Source organism: Symphalangus syndactylus, chromosome 13 (genome assembly GCF_028878055.3).
Source record: "Symphalangus syndactylus isolate Jambi chromosome 13, NHGRI_mSymSyn1-v2.1_pri, whole genome shotgun sequence".
In the NCBI taxonomy this organism is placed as follows: Eukaryota; Metazoa; Chordata; class Mammalia; order Primates; family Hylobatidae; genus Symphalangus; species Symphalangus syndactylus.
This window is the reverse complement of record NC_072435.2, coordinates 96,532,853-96,552,969: the sequence shown is the minus strand read 5'-3', so window position 1 is coordinate 96,552,969 and position 20,117 is coordinate 96,532,853. Positions and strand designations below refer to the sequence as shown.

General features: G+C 41.0%; 1 protein-coding gene across 6 annotated transcripts in view; it reads right to left on the bottom strand.

Moving 5' to 3' along the window:
* Nucleotides 1-1,787: 1,787 nt before the first annotated feature.
* Nucleotides 1,788-20,117, bottom strand: part of ANO4 (anoctamin 4) — a 394,030-nt gene continuing 375,700 nt past the window's right edge. For 5 of the 6 annotated variants that reach the window (XM_055236693.2, XM_055236695.2, XM_055236696.2 and 2 more), the window contains 4 exons: nucleotides 18,358-18,477; nucleotides 14,534-14,639; nucleotides 3,355-3,550; nucleotides 1,788-2,568 (listed from right to left, as the gene is read on the bottom strand). In XM_055236693.2, the coding sequence (XP_055092668.1) occupies nucleotides 3,359-3,550; nucleotides 14,534-14,639; nucleotides 18,358-18,477 (418 nt within the window). In that variant the 3' untranslated portion in view covers nucleotides 1,788-2,568; nucleotides 3,355-3,358. Of the gene's footprint in view, nucleotides 2,569-3,350; nucleotides 3,551-14,533; nucleotides 14,640-18,357; nucleotides 18,478-20,117 lie in introns of all 6 variants that reach the window. The other variant, XM_055236694.2, reaches the window with a different exon arrangement.

The window sequence follows — 20,117 nt, the reverse complement described above, 5'->3', positions numbered from 1 at the left end:
CTTCTCTGCCTGGCCGCCCATCGTCTGGGATGTGAGGAGCGCCTCTGCCCGTCCGCCCCGCCTGGGAAGTGAGGAGCGCCTCTGCCTGGCCGCCCATCGTCTGGGATGTGCGGAGCGCCACTGCCCGGCCACCCATCTGCGATGTGATGAGCGCCTCTGCCTGGCCGCCCCGTCTGGGAAGAAGTGAGGAGTGCCTCTGCCAGGCCACCACCCCGTCTGGGAAGAAGTGAGGAGCGCCTCTGCCCGGCCGCCCCATCTGGGAAGGGAGGAGCGCCTCTGCCCGGCCGCCCATTGTCTCGGATGTGAGGAGCACCTCTGCCCAGCTGCCCATCGTCTGGGAAGAAGTGAGGAGCGCCTCTGCCCGGCCACCCTGTCTGGGAAGGGAGGAGTGCCTCTGCCTGGCCGCCCATCGTCTGGGATGTGAGGAGCGCCTCTGCCTGGCCGCTCATCGTCTGGTAAGTTAGCACCTCTACCCGGCCGCCCCGTCTGGGAAGAAGTGAGGAGCGCCTCTGCCTGGCCGCCCCATCTGGGAAGGGAGGAGCGCCTCTGCCCGGCCGCCCATTGTCTGGGATGTGAGGAGCGCCTCTGCCTGGCTGCCCATCATCTGGGAATAAGTGAGGAGCGCCTCTGCCCGGCTGCCCCGTCTGGGAAGAAGTGAGCGCCTCTGCCCGGCCGCCCCGTCTGGGAAGAAGTGAGGAGCGCCTCTGCCCGGCCGCCCCGTCTGGGAAGAAGTGAGGAGCGCCTCTGCCCGGCCGCCCCGTCTGGGAACTGAGGAGCGCATCTGCCGGGCCGCCCCATCTGGGAAGTGAGGAGTGCCTCTGCCCGGCCGCCCCGTCTGGGAAGTGAGGAGCGCCTCTGCCTGGCCGCCCATCTGCGATGTGAGGAGCGCCTCTGCCCAGCCACCACCCTGTCTGGGAAGTGAGGAGCGCCTCTGCCCGGCCGCCCCGTCTGGGATGTGGGGAGCGCCTCTGCCCGGCCGCCCTGTCTGGGAAGTGAGGAGCGCCTCTGCCCGGCTGCCTCTTCTGGGAGGTCTACCACAGAGGCCAGAAGCAATGTGGGGGCTGGACGTGGTGGCTCACGCCTGTAGTCCCGGTACTCTGGGAGGCTGAGGCGGGTTGATCACTTGAGGCTAGGAGTTCGAGACCAGCCTGGCCAACATGGCGAAACATATGAAAAATACAACAGACAAACCAACCAACCAACCCAGCGACAACGAAACAGGTCTACCCTGGAGTCATACTCTTAATTTTTTCTATTTTCCTCCCTTTCTGATCCTTTATCCCACTTTCTTTTTCTTCCTCTTCCTTTTCCTTCTTCTTTGTCAAATAGAGGACTGAGTTATTATCATTGATCCATACAAAGTCCCTCTCTCATTTATTTTAATTCCCACCCCCCATTTCTATTCCCCGTCTTCCCATGTGCAACCTTCCTAATATGTTTGATATGCATCTTTTTGTTTGTATGTACTTTTAGAAAATGTTTGTTTTGTGTGCAAAAAAAAATTAAAAAAATAATAAAATAAAATTGGGTAGATTATCAAATCCTCAAATTATGGCATATTCATTATGGCTTATATTTAAAATATTCCACCATCAAGACTGAGGAAAAAAGTTCATCAGAAACATACGCTGATATTTGGCTATATGTTTGTTTTTGCATGCATTTATCCAATAAACATCTGATTTCTTGCAAAGTCCCTCAGATATTCTCCTCACATTAAAGATTCCACTTATTCTGTGATTTTATTCTATGAGACAAAAATACAACAGAATTTCAGAAGAGCCAGCTGAAAATATTCCATGTGCATAAATTTATTTTAAATTTTATTGCATCACATTATACAAGCATTAATCATGGCTTCATATTGATGACTATTTAAATGTAAAAATTCATTCATGTCAGTACCTTTTGGCTATTTACAAGTAACGAATTTCTATGTACTTTATATATCTCTGTATTTGTATGTACATATGCAGGAATACATGACTATACATATGTACACACAGAAATACATCTATGGCCATACACATAGCTATAGATATGTCATATATAATAATCTTTTCAGAAAGGTCTAAAATTAAAAAAAAGGAAAGAAAAAGTTGTAAACAGGGTCTTGTCTGTGTTGTTGGTGACATGGAATTAATTAAGACCATATGATGACATTCTAAGAATGTGTGTCCATGTGTCTGAATACCCTTTTTAGCCCAGTGTCTGTAAAATTCACATGGGATAGAATGCAAAAAAGGTAGCAAACAGGCTGAAAAACAGGCCCAGTATACAAGTTCCCCTTGATTTTAAAAACTTGAGAATGTAACTGCCCATAATGTGCATGCTTGCTTGGTCAAGAATGGTCTATGGATAGATAGCAATTGTGCGCTGGACTGCAACGTGATTTCACAGCAGTGTGACTCCAACGCCAGTCCTCTACTGGATGCTGACCCTCCTGCGGCCACTGGTGTCTGCAACATGCACTGCGGTTGCATTTTTAGTCATTCACTTGAGTGTGCTTTTGCACAGCCAGGAGAAGTAAGCAGAATTCAGGTCCTTGGCCTGGAAAGGGACTATTTCCTGGAAAGAGAAAAGAAGGCATAAAGATCTTATGTATACACAATTGCTTTAAAACACGAGGTGCAATGGTTTGTACTTACCATGCACCAAAGGCATTCAAAGAATTTGTAACCCCAAATGGAGTCAGGGATGGTATAAACATTTTTATGCTTGCTTTATGGGTGAACAGACTGAGTCAGAAGGGCAGTCTGAAGCAACATCACATCCTGCCAACTATTGGGGAAATAGAAACAGACAGGCAGATACTATGCTTTCAAGCAAAAATTAGAAATAGCCTTTTTGGGAAGAAAGCAGCCAGTAGCAGTGGGGCCAGAAGAAATTCTTCATCAGTTACTGGTCCTGCAGCCCAGGACAGCCCTGTTGCACCTTGGTCTCTGGCCACTGAGGCTTTCAGGAAGAATTCTCTTTACTAATGTCTGCCTCCCACCCACCTAGAAAGAAGGGGCATGTTTCCCTGGGGATATTAAAGAAAACAGCCCGGCTGCAGGAAAAGAGAGAGGAAGCTTTGTTTCAGGGAACTCCTAGGCCAACTCATGAAGACCTTGACTGATAGGCCAGAGTCTGGAAAGAAGGCAGAGAAGTGTCGCAGAAGGTATGTGGGAGGGGAAGATCAAACAAAGTTTGCAATGATTGAAGTAAAAAACAAGCTTCTTTTGGATTGGGAAGCTTCTAAGGAGTTTATTTTGATCCCTGTTCCTGCAACAATGGTAAGCTTTGCTTCAGGGAGTTTAAAGCTCCCACTCAACCTTGGACTGGCCTCAGACGCTGAGCACACCTCTCACCTACATGGTCATGGCCACTCGTTGTGGTGTGCTTTTCCATTCTTCTTCCTCTCCTTTCGTTCCTTCTGGAGACGTTCCAGTTCTGCTTCATACATCATCTCCTGAATCAAGTACTTCTCTCTTCTCATTCGATCCCTTAGGTCTTTTGGGAGGTCTGGGATCAGATATGAAATGAGGTGCTTTATACAAAACACGAGGTGCTAAAAACACAGAGGAGAATGTAACAGAGTCAGGTCTACTGTGCATCCTGAATGAGGTTAGAGAGTTGGCTGAAGAAGGATGTGGACCCTCTGGGATATGTGGAGAGTGGAAAGAGGCCAGGGGAGGTGTGTGTAATGCAAGATGATAGGACAGTTGAGGCCTGAACTGGTCTGATGGCACCACCTAAGGAATAGAAAGAGGAGTCCAGAAGGAAGGTGGGAAAAGAATGGTCAGATAATTAATTCAAAGGAGAGCCAGAAGAATGTATTCTGTGGAGTCAGAAACCCCAGGTTGAAGCTGGTAGCTTTCACTGCTTAAGGGCTGTCTGTCTACCTGAGGATGAATTATTTAATTTATCTGAGCCTCATTCCACTCATCTATAAAATGAGTATTGTGAGAATTATGAGAAAATGTTTAAAAATGCCTTGTAGACTGTCAAGTGCTTTATAAATCTTGGTTATAAGAATTATCAGTGGGCCTAGGCAAATGATCATTTCAGGAATAAGCTTTTTTCTTTTTGGTAAACAGTCACAAATTCTTTACTTGAAATACTAATAGCTGGAATTCCAGAGTCACTGTCACTTCTGCTCATCTATATAATGGTGACCAATAAAGTACTAGATGACAATTTAAAGGCTATTACAATTCTAAAGTATTAGAGACTAAATCTTGTTCAAATGATACTGCTAAGTATTCTTCGTTTTATTTAAAACTTGATAAATTTGGTGATGCATTGATGGCAAAAAATTAAGCTTTTCTGCATAGTTCTCATATTTTCAAATAGTTAACAACAAGATGTTAAAAGAAAATGGAAAATTCTATTTGAAAAGCCAAATAACTTAAGGCAACCTTTTAAAAAGTTTTGTCTGACAGATTTACAGCTGAATTCTACCAGAGGTACAATGAAGAGCTGATACCATTTCTATGGAAACTATTCCAAAAAATTAAAAAGGAGGGACTCCTCCTTAACTCATTTATGAGGCCAGTGTCATCCTGATACCAAAACCTGGCAGAAAGACAACAACAACAAAAAAACTTCAGGCCAGTATACCCGATGAACATTGATGCAAAAAGCCTCAATACAATACTGGCAAACCAAATCCAGCAGCACATCAAAAAGCTTATCTACCATGATTAAGTTGGCTTCATCCCTGGGATAAAAAGTTGGTTCAACATATGCAAATCAGTAAACATAACATAAGCCTAAGTAATTCATCACATAAGCAGAACTAAAGACAAAAACCACATGATTATCTCAATAGCTGCAGAAAAGGTCTTTGATACAATTTAACATCCCTTCATGTTAAAAACTCTCAATATTGATTCTTCCAACCCATGAGCATGGAATGTTCATCCATTTGTTTGTATCCTCTTTTATTTCATTGAGCAGTGGTTTGTAGTTCTCCTTGAAGAGGTCCTTCACATCCCTTGTAAGTTGGATGCCTAGGTATTTTATCCTCTTTGAAGCAATTGTGAATGGGAGTTCACTCATGATTTGGCTCTGTTTGTCTGATTGGTGTGCAAGAATGCTTGTGATTTTTGTACATTGATTTTGTATCCTGAGACTTTGCTGAAGTTGCTAATCAGCTTAAGGAGATTTTGGGCTGAGACAATGGGGTTTTCTAGATATACAATCATGTCATCTGCAAACAGGGACAGTTTGACTTCCTCTTTTCCTAATTGAATACCCTTTATTTCCTTCTCCTGCCTGATTGCCCTGGCCAGAACTTCCAGCACTATGTTGAATAGGAGGGGTGAGAGAGAGCATCCCTGTCTTGTGCTGGTTTTCAGAGGGAATGCTTCCAGTTTTTGCCCATTCAGTATGATATTGGCTGTGGGTTTGTTGTAGATAGCTCTTATTATTTTGAGATACGTCCCATCAATACCTAATTTATTGAGAGTTTTTAGCATGAAGGGTTGTTGAATTTTGTCAAAGGCCTTTTCTGCATCTATTGAGATAATCATGTGGTTTTTGTCTTTGGTTCTGTTTATATGCTGGATTACATTTATTGATTTGCATATGTTGAACCAGCCTTGCATCCCAGGGATGAAGCCCACTTGATCATGGTGTATAAGCTTTTTGATGTGCTGCTGGATTCGGTTTGCCAGTATTTTATTGAGGATTTTTGCATCAATGTTCATCAAGGACATTGGTCTAAAATTCTCTTTTTTGGTTGTGTCTCTGCCTGGCTTTGGTATCAGGACGATGCTGGCTTCATAGAATGTGTTAGGGAGGATTCCCTCTTTTTCTATTGATTGGAATAGTTTCAGAAGGAATGGTACCAGTTCCTCCTTGTACCTCTGGTAGAATTCAGCTGTGAATCCATCAGGTCCTGGACTCTTTTTGGTTGGTAAGCTATTGATTATTGCCACAATTTCAGAACCTGTTATTGGTCTATTCAGAGATTCGACTTCTTCCTGATTTAATTTTGGGAGGGTGTATTTGTCGAGGAATTTATCCATCTCTTCTAGATTTTCTAGTTTATTTGCATAGAGGTGATTGTAGTATTCTCTGATGATAGATTGTATTTCTGTGGGATCAGTGGTGATATCCCCTTTTTCATTTTTTATTGCATCTATTTGATTCTTCTCTCTTTTCTTCTTTATTAGTCTTGCTAGTGGTCTATCAATTTTGTTGATCTTCTCAAAAAACCAGCCTTGGATTCATTAATTTTTTGAAGGGTTTTTTGTGTCTCTATTTCCTTCAGTTCTGCTCTGATTTTAGTTATTTCTAGCCTTCTGCTAGCTTTTGCATGTGTTTGCTCTTGCTTTTCTAGTTCTTTTAATTGTGACGTTAGGGTGTCAATTTTGGATCTTTCCTGCTTTCTCTTGTGGGCATTTAGTGCTATAAATTTCCCTCTACACACTGCTTTGAACGTGTCCCAGAGATTCTGGTATGTTGTGTCTTTGTTCTCATTGGTTTCAAAGAACATCTTTATTTCTGCCTTCATTTCATTATGTACCCAGTAGTCGTTCAGGAGCAGGTTGTTCAGTTTCCATGTAGTTGAGCGGTTTTGAGTGAGTTTTTTAATCCTGAGTTCTAGTTTGATTGCACTGTGGTCTGAGAGTTTGTTATAATTTCTGTTCTTTTACATTTGCTGAGGAGAGCTTTACTTCCAACTATGTGGTCAATTTTGGAATAGGTGTGGTGTGGTGCTGAAAAAAATGTATATTCTGTTGATTTGGGGTGGAGAGTTCTGTAGATGTCTATTAGGTCCACTTTGTTTAGAGCTGAGTTCAATTCCTGGATATCCTTGTTAACTTTCTGTCTCGATGATCTGTCTAATGTTGACAGTGGGGTGTTAAAATCTCCCATTATTATTGTGTGGGAGTTTAAGTCCCTTTGTAGGTCACTGAGGACTTGCTTTATGAATCTGGGTGCTCCTGTGTTGGGTGCATATATATTTAGGATAGTTAGCTCTTCTTGTTGAATTGATCCCTTTACCATTATGTAATGGCCTTCTTTGTCTCCTTTGATCTTTGTTGGTTTAAAGTCTGTTTTATCAGAGACTAGGATTGCAACCCCTGCCTTTTTTTGTTTTCCATTTGCTTGATAGATCTTCCTCCATCCCTTTATTTTGAGTCTATGTGTGTCTCTGCACGTCAGATGGGTTTCCTGAATACAGCACACTGATGGGTCCTGACTTCTTATCCAGTTTGCCAGTCTGTGTCTTTTAATTGGAGCATTTAGTCCATTTACATTTAACGTTAATATTGTTTTTTTTTTTTTTTTTTTTTTTTGAGACGGAGTCTCGCTCTGTCGCCCAGGCTGGAGTGCAGTGGTGCAATCTCGGCTCACTGCAAGCTCCGCCTCCCGGGTTCACGCCATTCTCCTGCCTCAGCCTCTCCGAGTAGCTGGGACTACAGGCGCCCGCCACCACGCCCGGCTAATTTTTTGTATTTTTAGTAGAGACGGGGTTTCACCGTGGTCTCGATCTCCTGACCTCGTGATCCGCCCGCCTCGGCCTCCCAAAGTGCTGGGATTACAAGCGTGAGCCACCACGCCCGGCTAACGTTAATATTGTTATGTGTGAATCTGATCCTGTCATTATGATGTTACTTGGTTATTTTGCCCATTAGTTGATGCAGTTTCTTCCTAGCCTCAATGGTCTTTACAATTTGGCATGTTTTTGCAGTGGCTGGTACCGGTTGTTCCTTTCCATGTTTAGTGCTTCCTTCAGGAGCTCTTTTAGGGCAGGCCTGGTGGTGACAAAATCACTCAGCGTTTGCTTGTCTGTAAAGTATTTTATTTCTCCTTCACTTATGAAGCTTAGTTTGGCTGGATAGGAAATTCTGGGTTGAAAATTGTTTTCTTTAAGAATGTTGAATATCGGCCCCCACTCTCTTCTGGCTTGTAGAGTTTCTGCCGAGAGATCAGCTGTTAGTCTGATGGGCTTCCCTTTGTGGGTAACCCGAGAATCAATATCGTGAAAATGGCCATACTGCCCAAGGTAATTTATAGATTCAATGCCATCCCCATCAAGCTACCAATGACTTTCTTCACAGAATTGGAAAAAACTACTTTCAACTTCATATGGAACCAAAAAAGAGCCCGCATCGCCAAGTCAATCCTAAGCCAAAAGAACAAAGCTGGAGGCATCACGCTACCTGACTTTAAACTATACTACAAGGCTACAGTAACCAAAACAGCATGGTACTGGTACCACAACAGAGATATAGATCAATGGAACAGAACAGAACCCTCAGAAATGATGCCGCATATCTACAACTATCTGATCTTTGACAAACCTCACAAAAACAAGAAATGGGGAAAGGATTCCCTATTTAATAAATGGTGCTGGGAAAACTGGCTAGCCATATGTAGAAAGCTGCAACTGGATCCCTTCCTTACACCTTATACAAAAATTAATTCAAGATGGATTAAAGACTTAAATGTTAGCCCTAAAACCATTAAAATCCTACAAGAAAACCTAGGCAATACCATTCAGGACATAGGCGTGGGCAAGGACTTCATGTCTAAAACACCAAAAGCAATGGCAACAAAAGCCAAAATTGACAAATGGGATCTAATTAAACCAAAGAGCTTCTGCACAGCAAAAGAAACTACCATCAGAGTGAACAGGCAACCTACAGAATGGGAGAAAATTTTTGCAACCTACTCATCTGACAAAGGGCTAATATCCAGAATCTACAATGAACTCAAACAAATTTACAAGAAAAAAACAAACAACCCCATCAAAAGGTGGGCAAAGGACATGAACCAGACACTTCTCAAAAGAAGACATTTATGCAGCCAAAAAACACATGAAGAAATGCTCATCATCACTGGCCATCAGAGAAATGCAAATCAAAACCACAGTGAGATACCATCTCACACCAGTTAGAATGGCCATCATTAAAAAATCAGGAAACAACAGGTGCTGGAGAGGATGTGGAGAAACAGGAACCCTTTTACACTGTTGGTGGGACTGTAAACTAGTTCAACCATTGTGGATGTCAGTGTGGCAATTCCTCAGGGATCTAGAACTAGAAGTACCATTTGACCCAGCCATCCCATTACTGGGTATATACCCAAAGGACTATAAATCATGCTGCTATAAAGACACATGCACACGTATGTTTATTGCGGCACTATTCGCAATAGCAAAGAGTTGGAACCAACCCAAATGTCCAACAACGATAGACTGGATTAAGAAAATGTGGCACATATACACCATGGAATACTATGCAGCCATAAAAAATGATGAGTTCGTGTCCTTTGTAGGGACATGGATGAAACTGGAAAACATCATTCTCAGTAAACTATCGCAAGGACAAAAAACCAAACACCGCATGTTCTCGCTCATAGGTGGGAATTGAACAATGAGAACTCATGGACATGGGAAGGGGAACATCACATTCCGGGGACTGTTGTGGGGTGGGGGGAGGGGGGAGGGACAGCATTAGGAGATATACCTAATGCTAAATGACGAGTTAATGGGTGCAGGAAGTCAACATGGCACATGGATACATATGTAACAAACCTGCACATTGTGCACATGTACCCTAAAACCTAAAGTAGAAAAAAAAAAAAAAAAAACTCTCAATAAGCATTCCCCTTAAAAACCAGCACAAGACAAGGATGCTCTCTCTCACCACTCCTTTTCAATGCAGTATTGGAAGTTCTGGCCCAGGCAATCAGGCAAGAGAAATAAATAAAGGGTATTCAAATAGGAGGAGAGGAAGTCAAATTATCTTTTTTTTTGCAGATGACATGATCCTGTATCTAGAAAATCCCATCATCTTGGCCCAAAAGCTTCTTAAGCTGATAAGCAACTTCAGCAGAGTCTCAGGATACAAAATCAATGTGCAAAAATCATTAGTATTCCTAACCACTAACAACAGGCAAGCAGAGAGCCAAATCATGGATGAACTCCCATTCACAACTGCTATAAAAGAATAAGATACCTAGGAATACAGCTAACAAGAAAAGTGAATGATCTCTTCAAGAACTACAAAGCACTGCTCAAGGAAATCAGAAAGGACACAAGCAGATGGAAAAATGTTCCATGCTCACAGATAGGAAGAATCAATATTGTGAAAATGGCCATCTGCCCAAAGTAACTTGTAGATTCAATGCTATTCCCATTAAACTACCATTGACACTCTTTACAGAATTAGAAGAAACTCTTTTAAAATTCATGTGGAACCAAAAAAGAGTCCAGATAGCCAAGACAAGACTAAGCAAAAAGAATAAAGCTGGAAGCATCACACTGCCCAACTTCAAATTATACTAAAAGGCTACAGTAACCAAAACAGCAGGGTACTAGTACAAAAACAGTCACATAGACCAATGGAACAGATTAGAGATCTCAGACATAAGACCACACATCTATAACCATCTGATCTTTGACAAACCTGACAAAAGCAAGCAATGGGGGAAAGGATTCCCTATTTAATAAATGGTTCTGGGAGAACTGGCTAGCTATATGCAGAAAATCGAAACTGAACCCCTTCCTTACACCTTATATAAAAATTAACTCAAGATAGATTAAAGACTTAAATGTAAAGCCCCAAACTATAAAAATCCTAGAAGAAAATCTAGGCAATGCCATTCAGGATGTAGGCATGGGCAAAAATTTCATGATGAAAACACCAAAAGCAATTGCAACAAAAGAAAAAATTGACAAATGGGATCTAATTAAATGAAAGCACTTCTGCACAGCACAAAAAAACTATCATCAGAGCAAACAGCTAACCTACAGAATGGGAGAAAATTTTTGCAATCTATCCATCTAACAAAGGTCTGATATCCAGAGTCTACAAGGAACTTAAACACATCTACAAGAAAATACCAAGAAACCCCATTAAAAAGTGGGCAAAAACAGACACTCTTCCAAAGAAGACATTCATGTGGCCAACAAAGATATGAAAAAAAGCTCAACATCACTGATAATTAAATAAATGCAAATAAAAATCACAATGAGACACCATCTTACGCCAGTCAGTATGTTGATCATTTAAAAGTCCAGAAACAACAGACGCTGGCAAGGTTTCAGAGAAAAAGGAACACTTTTACACTGTTGGTGGGAGTATAAATTAGTTCAACCATTGTGGAAGACAGTGTGGCAATTCCTCAGTGATTTATAAGCAGAAATCCCATTTTACCCAGCAATTCTATAACTTGTATGGCAAAGGACACAAACAGATACTTCTCACAAGAAGATATACAAGCAGCCAACAATAATATGAAAAGATGCTCAGAATCTCTAGGGAGATTAGAGAAATGCAAATCAAAACCACAATGAAATATCATCTCACACCAGTCAGTATGGCTCTTATTAGAAAGGAATATAAATCATTCTATTATAAACATACATGCATGCATATGTTCATTGCAGCACTATTCACGACAGCAAAGGCACAGAATCAACCCAAATGCCCATCAATGATAGGCTGGATAAAAAAATGTGGTACATATACACCATGGAATACTATGCAACCATAAAAAGGGATGAGATCATGTCCTTTGCAGGGACATGGACAGAACTGGAAGCTGTTATCCTCAGCAAACTAACAAAGGAACAGAAAACCAAATACCACATGTTCTCACTTATAAGTGGGAGCTGAAGGATGAGAACACATGGACACATGGTGGGAAACAACACACACAGGGGCCTTTTGGGGGTGGGTGGGGGGAAGGGAGAGCTTTAGAAAGAATAGCTAAGGGATGCTGAGCTTAATACCTGGGTGATGGGTTGATCTGTGCAGCAGATGACCGTGGCACATGTTTACCTATGTAACAAACCTGCATGTCCTGCACATGTACCCCGGAACTTAAAATAAAAAACACAAATAAAAAACCCCAACCAAACAAGAAGTTTTGTCTGAAAAATTTTAAGACAGTGGTGGGTTAAAAATATCTTCTTTAAAGAAAGAATGTGCCATTGGTAAGCTAATTTCCAGGGAAGAGCAGCTTAATATTTTCTTCTCTTGGTTCCCTGGAGTGAAGGAAAAAGCAGTGATAGAATAGTCTTGAAGAGGTCTAGGAAACTTTAGAACCAAGCCAAGAGGCAAACTTGGCTTTTATTAATCCAGCTTTAATATATGTGACAAGAGATGAAATTTCCATTTATGACTAGAGTCATAGAAATGCGAACTATTTTTACAGCAATTTTCTTAAACCCTGAAAGAAAATAGATAATATATTTTTATTGACATATAATATAGACAATTGCTAGACAGATTTTACTTTATAATTCCATTTTGAGTCTTAGCTAATAAATACTTACTTGGATGATCGAATATAAATAATTCTGTGATGATACACAACCAGAAGTACCACTTGTAATACCCAGTCCCATTGGACAATGCTTATAATCATGTTGGGAAATCCTGATAACTATTTGAAAATCATAAATTAACTATATGAATCAGTATATTTCAATATGTGTGGTAATTATGGCAATAATTGGAGACATTTAGAAAGAGTGAATCTCCAACTTGACAAAAACAAGCAATGGGGAAAGGATTCCTTGTTCAATAAATGGTGCTGAGATAACTGGCTATCCATATGCAGAAGAATGAAATTGGACTTCTACCTATCATCATATACAAAATTTAACACAAGATGAATTAAAGACTTAAATGTAAGACCTCGACTATAAAAATGCTAGAAAAAAACCTAGGAAATACCCTTCTCAGTACTGGCCTGGGCAAAGAATTTATGGTGAAGTCCTGAAAAGCAATTGCAACAAAAACAAAAATTGCTAAGTAGAATCTAATTAAACTAAAGAGCTTCTGCACAGCAAGAGAAACTATCAAAGAAGTAAACAGACACCGTACAGAATGGGAGAAAATATTTGCAAACTATGCATCCAATAAAGGTCTAATATCCAGAATCTGTAAGGAACTTAAACAAATCAACATGTAAAAAACAAATAACGCCATTAAAAAGTGGTCAAAGGACACAAACAGATACTTCTCAAAAGAAGATATACAAGCAGACAACAATAATATGAAAAAATGCTCAGAATCTCTAAAGAGATTAGAGAAATGCAAATCAAAACCACAATGAGATACCATCTCACACCAGTCAGTACGGCTCTTATTAGAAAGTCAGGCCAAGTGCAGTGGCTCACGCTTGTAATCCCAGCACTTTGGGAGGCCAAGGTGGATGGATCATGAGGTCAGGTTAAGATCAGCCTGGCCAAGACAGTGAAACCCCGTCTCTACTAAAAATACAAAAGTTAGCCGGGCGTGGTAGCGGGTGCCTGTGATCCCACCTGCTCAGGAGGCTGAGGCAGAGAATTGCTTGAACCCGGGAGGCAGAGGTTGCAGTGAGCCGAGATTGTGCCACTGCACTCCAGCCTGGGTGACAGAGTGAGACTCAGTCTAAAAAAAAAAAAAAAAAAAAAAGTAAACAAATTAACAGATGCTGGCGAGGCTGCAGAGAAAAGGGGACACCTGCACACTGTTGGTGGAAATATAAATTAGTCTAGCTACTGTGTAGTCTGGAGATTTCTCAAAGAACAAAGGGTTTAACTACCACTCAACCCAGCAATCCCATTTCTGGGTATATACTCAAAGGAAAATAAAGCATTCTACCAAAAAGACACATGTACTCATGTGTCAATCACAGGACTATTCACAATAGCAAAGACATGGAATAAACCTGGGTGCCCATCAGTGGTGGACCGGATAGAAAATGTGGTATGTATACATCATGGAATACTATGTGGCCATAAAAAAGAATGAAACCATGTCCTTTGCAGCAACATGGATGTAGTTGGAGGCCGTTATCTTAAGTGAACTAATGTGGAAACTGAACACTAAACACTGCATGTTCTTACTGTACGTACTTAGAGTGGAAGCTAAACACTGGGTACACGTGGACATAAAGATGAGAACAACAGACACTGGGGACTACTAGAGAGGGGAGAGAGGGAGGGGACAACGGCTGAATAACTACCTATTGAATACTATGCTCACTACCTGGGTGGTAGGTTCAGTCGCACCCCAAACCTCAACATTGTGCAATGTAACTTTGTAACAAACTTGCGCATGTACCCACTGTATCTAAAATAAAAGTTGAAAAAGAAAAAGAAAAAAGAATGAGTCTTACTGGGCTGGTGTTTTCCAAATGTTTCCAAATTATGGTCCCAGAATGCCTATAGTCAGAATCATTACAGGGAGCTCATGAAAAACAAGTCACAGACATGATATGTCAGAATATCTGGGAGTGAGGATGGAAAAACTGCATTTTTGCTAAAGTTTAAGAACTATGGCCCCAGAAAATTACATTTAGGACCAACGAGTTCAGATTTGTCCATTAAAAACCAACTATGGACTTTCAAATATGTCTTGGAAAAATAAATACTTCAATTAAGAAAAGATCAAAAAGAGGTTACACAATATGACACTACTACTTCTGGAAGTATAGATAATCACATTCAAAATCCCCATCACTTTTATTTTTATTCATGACTCCTACTGACTTCATTATTTCAAAGGAAATAAAGAATTTGGCTGAGGAAACTTACCTCAAAGACAATGATAAAAGCTAATCGAGCAGCTAGGACATGCCAAAACTGCAGTGTGTAGCCATAGGGCACCAGTGAATGAGGTGGGTCACGGTAGTCCCGGTATCTATAAAGACACAGGAAAATGTTGCATTCAAACTATGATTTTTCTGATTCTCAAATCTCTTCCATTCTCATTATATAGTCCTCATTCAATAGGAGGGAAGTTTGGACAGTTTCTCTATAGTAGATATCTGTTGTTTTGCTTGTCCAGCATTTTTCTTCTGATAAAATAATATCTCTTCTCCTCTGGGGAATCATCTGTGTGGGTTGACTAGGACTTCCCCCTCCACCTGCCTGATCTCAGCTCAAAAGATGAGCCAGAACTGATCAGTGACATCATCAAGATGTCTGCTAGAACTATCACTTAGTGAATGATCACTAAGCCCACAGAAGGCAAAAGCCTGGGACTCCTGGTGGCCTTGTATGGAGAGAGAGAGCCTGCTTGAGAAGGAAGTCAAGAAAGCAAAGCAGAGACAGCAGAGAGGCAGCATCCTGCTGACACTGCTTGAGGCCTGGGATCCGGCCATTACTGAAGCTCATATCACCCCTTGACTCTCCCAGTTAACTGAACATTTTTTTGTTGTTTAAGTCAGTTTACCCTGGATTTCTGCCACTTGCCACTAGAAGAGTCCTTCCTAATGTATCCTCCAGCTATCACTTTTGAGTCAGCATAAAATTCCACAAATGTTTGCTGAATACCTATTGGGTGCCAGACACCATTCAGAGAACTTTAATCCATATGACTCCATTAAAGTAATACTTTAATAATACAACATGCTCTCATAAATCCACTATGAAGCCCAAGAACTAAAACTTTACCAGGGACTTACATCAATTGCTTCCCTTAACCTGAATTTCATTTTTATCTTTAACTTATATGTATATGCATTTGTCTGAATATTGTACTATTTAGTTTTTGAACTTTATAGAAAAGGTACTGTACTATATGTAGTTTGCTGGGGCTTGCTTTTTTTACTATTATGTTACTAAGATTCATTCACATTATTGCATGCGGTTTATTTTTATTGCTGTATAATAGACTCTACTGTGACTACATTATGGTTGTTTTATATAGTATATAAGTATACACTTACAGGCTGGTCATTCCTATATTTTCTTTTATGTTGAGACAGAATCTTCCTCTGTCACCCAGGCTGGAGTGCAGTGGTGCGATCTTGGCTCACTGCAATCTCTGCCTCCCAGACTCAAGTGATCCTCCCACCTCCCGAGTAGCTGGGACTACAGGTGTGCACAACAATGCCTGGCTAATTTTTTTGTATTTTTGGTAGAGACAGGGTTTTACCATGTTGCCCAGGCTGGTCTCAAACTCTTGACCTTAAGCTATCTACTCACCTCAGCCTCCCAAAGTGCTAGGATTACAGGGTGAGCCACTGCACCTGGCCTCTATATTTTCTTTCACTTTCCCTAACCATGGAAAGCTTTGAAAAAGAAAGCTCCATCAATGATAGACTGGATTAAGAAAATGTGGCACAGATACACCATGGAATACTATGCAGCCATAAAAAGGAGGATGAGTTCATGTCCTTTGTAGGGACATGGATGAAGCTGGAAACCATCATTCTCAGTAAACTATCGCAAGGACAAAAAACCAAACACCACATGTTCTCACTCATAGGTGGGAATTGAACAATGAGATCACTTGGACACAGGAAGGGGAACATCACACACCGAGGCCTGTCATGGGGTGGGGGGAGGGGGGAGGGATAGCATTAGGAGATATACCTAATGTAAATGATGAGTTTATGGGTGCAGCACACCAACATGGCACATGTATACATATGTAACAAACCTGCACGCTGTGTACATGTACCCTAGAACTTAAAGTATTAAAAAAAAAAAAAAAGAAAGAAAGAAAAAGAAAGCTTCAGTCCACTCACTTCAGCAAATTCCCTTTGGGAAAAAGTTGGCTGCAATGCTCTGTGTACCACTTCTTTCTGCCTTAGAATACCAAATATTCTTCCCAGGTCATTAATGTATTTGAGAAGGTGTTTTTAAATTTTTCTCTACATGTTTATATATTTTCAGCCTGAGAGCTGATCCGGGTGCCTCACCTGCTATATGACTGAAAAACCTGAAAATATTATTTTACGTGATTTTAATTAGAAATTTAAAAATGTTTTCTTTGGGGGACTTTTAAGAAAAATGCTAAACAAAACAATCATAATTTAACTTAATGGTGCCAGCATTAACAACGCCATTCACATTAATAATTTCTGGAATATATTTTTATGTTACTATGTGAGACAGGCAGGAAGAATTATGAGCCAGGAAGCAGAAGAGGAGAAAGACTATGTATTTTTATCTTATTTTCGAAAGATTACAAAGTTTTTAACTCCAAATAATGGTTGGCATTTTATTTTGAAGCATTTCATACTTAGGATCCTGTATACATCTAACAATGCTTGCTAAATAATTTCATGTATGAAATGGTCTGGGCAAGCAAGTGGAAAATCTACTGAAGAAAGCATCAATTGTTGCTTAATTGCTTGCTTCTCCACCAGACCCCAGCAGAGAGTGGCACTAGATTATATTCCAGCCAGTCTTTCTCCCCATCTTACTTGTTACTCCATGTGGGAAAGGAAATAAGCCATCTGATGAGATGTGACAGCCAATGAGACCTGGGAACTTGGCATGAGTGTTTAAACGGGTGGAGGGTATGCTGTCGCTGCACAGAAATGGGGAGCCCCTGGCTTCTCTCACCCTCACCTTCTGTAAGATGAGGGACTGAAGTGGATCATTACAAAAGTCCCTATGTCAAAGCATCTAGGACTCCATGGCTGTTCTTCCTTGTGGCTTTGATTACAGGGAGAACATAGAATATCATGATGGGGAATCTCCAAAATTCTGTTTTGTTTTTGAGACAAGGCCTTGCTCCACAGTTTGAATGCAGTGGTGCTATCATAGCTCACTGCAGCCTTGACTGCCTGGACTTAAGTGATTCTCCCACCTTGGCCTCCTCAAGTGCTGGGATTACAGGTGTGAGCCCACAAAATTCTTATAACATCAAAGTATTAAGAGAAAAAGGTGCCATCTGGACTCTTCAAGAGCTGTGCACAAGTAATCTCATTGAGCTTTTAGTGAATGGTTTTTATCATTTGTCAGATGAGATAATAGTGTCTAACTTAGAAGGCTGATGTGACGATTAAATGGAGTAACAGTTTCTGGCACAGAGTAGGTGCTCAACAAATTCTCCTTCATGTATGTTTGTATAGATACACATCAAGAGGCACAGTTTAATTAGTTTCCTTTTAAAGGGAGAGAAAGAGAGAGAATGAGCACATGTTGCAGAGGCTACTGTGGTGGAACCTGAAATGAACTGGGCCTCTTTCCACAGGCTTCTGAGTTGTTCAGCATTTAGAAATGTGATGTGATATACTCTGGGCAAGAGAGAGAAGCAGAACAAAGACAAGTGCCCTCAACAGCTGTCACTCAACCCGCCTGGGGATTGTCTGTCCCTGAGTCCCTGGAGCAGGGGTATAACCTTCACTACTATATTTTTAGTTTTTCCCTTTAAGCCAGCAGTTCTCAATTCTGACTGCACCTGGTTTCTGAGTTCCATCCCCTGACATTCTGTTTTAATTGGTTTGGGTTGTATCCCGGGCAAGAGAAGGTTTGAAAATTCTCCATGTGCTTTTAATGCATTGTTGAGATTGACAGTCACTGCTTTAAACACACTCAGCCAGAAGGGGCCTTTGGAGTAAAACCTCCCCACGGTGGAGCCAGCCCAGCTCAGGCAGAGCCACACTGGGTGCCACACTCACCTGCAGTACTTAAGAGGAGTCCCTGAGAACTCACTGCCATCAGATTCAGGCTCAGATCGGTTCTCAAAGTCAGAAATACGAAATACAGACAAGCTGGCATTCACGTAGCCAACCATGCACCTATAAGAGGAGGCAAATTCTACCATTAGAACACTGATCACCTTCTCTGTGTCCAGTTCCCTGAAGACCCTGCTTCCCAGATGTCCCTGCAATTGTAAATGCCTTTAACTAGCCCTTCCTTGTCAACCAGAACTCAGGTTGGGATGTGCTGGAAAGCCCTGGGCATGTTGAATCAGGAACAAGTTGCTTATTTTAGTTCTTGTCCTTTTTCTGCAGAATCATCATATAGAACATCTCTACCCCGATTAATGTTTCAGTAAAATAGGTAAAAAGCAGCATTACATGATGGGCATAACTTACATGTAAGTCAAGCTTCTTTTGTTGATGATACACATGAACACAGTTCCTCATTAATGGTTTTATATATATTTAAGGATATTCTCAACATGTTCCAAATATGATTGGTGTGCATATGACCCCCCCACTCATATCCCATGCTACAGTCATGTTAGACTATATTCCCTGAAAGCTTCTGATGTTTTCATGCCTCTGCTTGTTATCTTTTCTGTTAGAATTTCCTACCTCTTCCTTTACAAGTGGAAATAGTATTTATCCTTCAGCAGCCAACTGAAACACCACTCCTTCTAGGAAGGCAACCTAATCGCTCCAGTCACAACATCTCACTCCTTTCTGTCTCTCTGTAGTGCCACTATACTTACTTAGTTCACCATTACCAGATCGCTTGTACTAGAGTTGGCAGCATATATGTATGTCCTCTCCTTTGGACTGCAATTTTTTGGGAGCAGAGCAGGTATCTTAGGTATTTGTGTATCCTATGACTTATGACAGTCTTGTGCAGTGTAGGAATTCCATAAATATTGAATCGATCTGATTGGAGGAAACTAAAGTATGAGATTCTATCGATCATTCTAGATTGAATGGGTAGATAAAATCAAGGATTTAATCATTCAGTCAATAATTCCATTCAAGAAAAAGCCCATTTTAAAAGTATGATAGCAAGCAGCACTCTTCGAAACATCTTTTCTACAAGTCTCTAAACAGTTTTACATATTGAACATTGTGGTGAACACATGCACTTACTGAAATAACAATGTTTGAAACTTTGGGTGAAATTAGCACTTAGATACATCCTGTATACATTTTTCTTTAAACAGTGTTTTACATACAAAAGCTTGGGTTTTGGGGTCAAATCTTAGTTCTGCTGGTTTCTAGTCATGTAATATTGGCATGTTATATAACTTCTTACTTTTTTTTTTTTTCTTTCTGAGACAGGGCCTTGCTCTGTTGCTCAGGCTGGAGTGCAGTGGTGTGATCATGGCTCACTGCAGCTTTGACCTCCCAGGCTCAAACGATCCTCCCACCTCAGACTCCTGAATAGCTGGGACTACAAGGCATGTGTCACCATACCCGATTTATATAACTTCTTAAAGTGACAGAAGTTCCCACCTCATAGGGTCCTTGAGGGGATTATATTAAACAATGAATGTATAGCATGTGATACAGATCTTAGCCTATAAGTAAGATAAACGTGAGTGGTGATTATTCATTTCATTTATTTCTTGCATCTAGCAGGGGGTCAATAAATAATTACTGATTGAATGAATAAATCATGATCTTCAGATTTTCTTCATTAACAAGTCTGGCATGATTATTCCAAGCTGCTGAACACGAAACCAAAA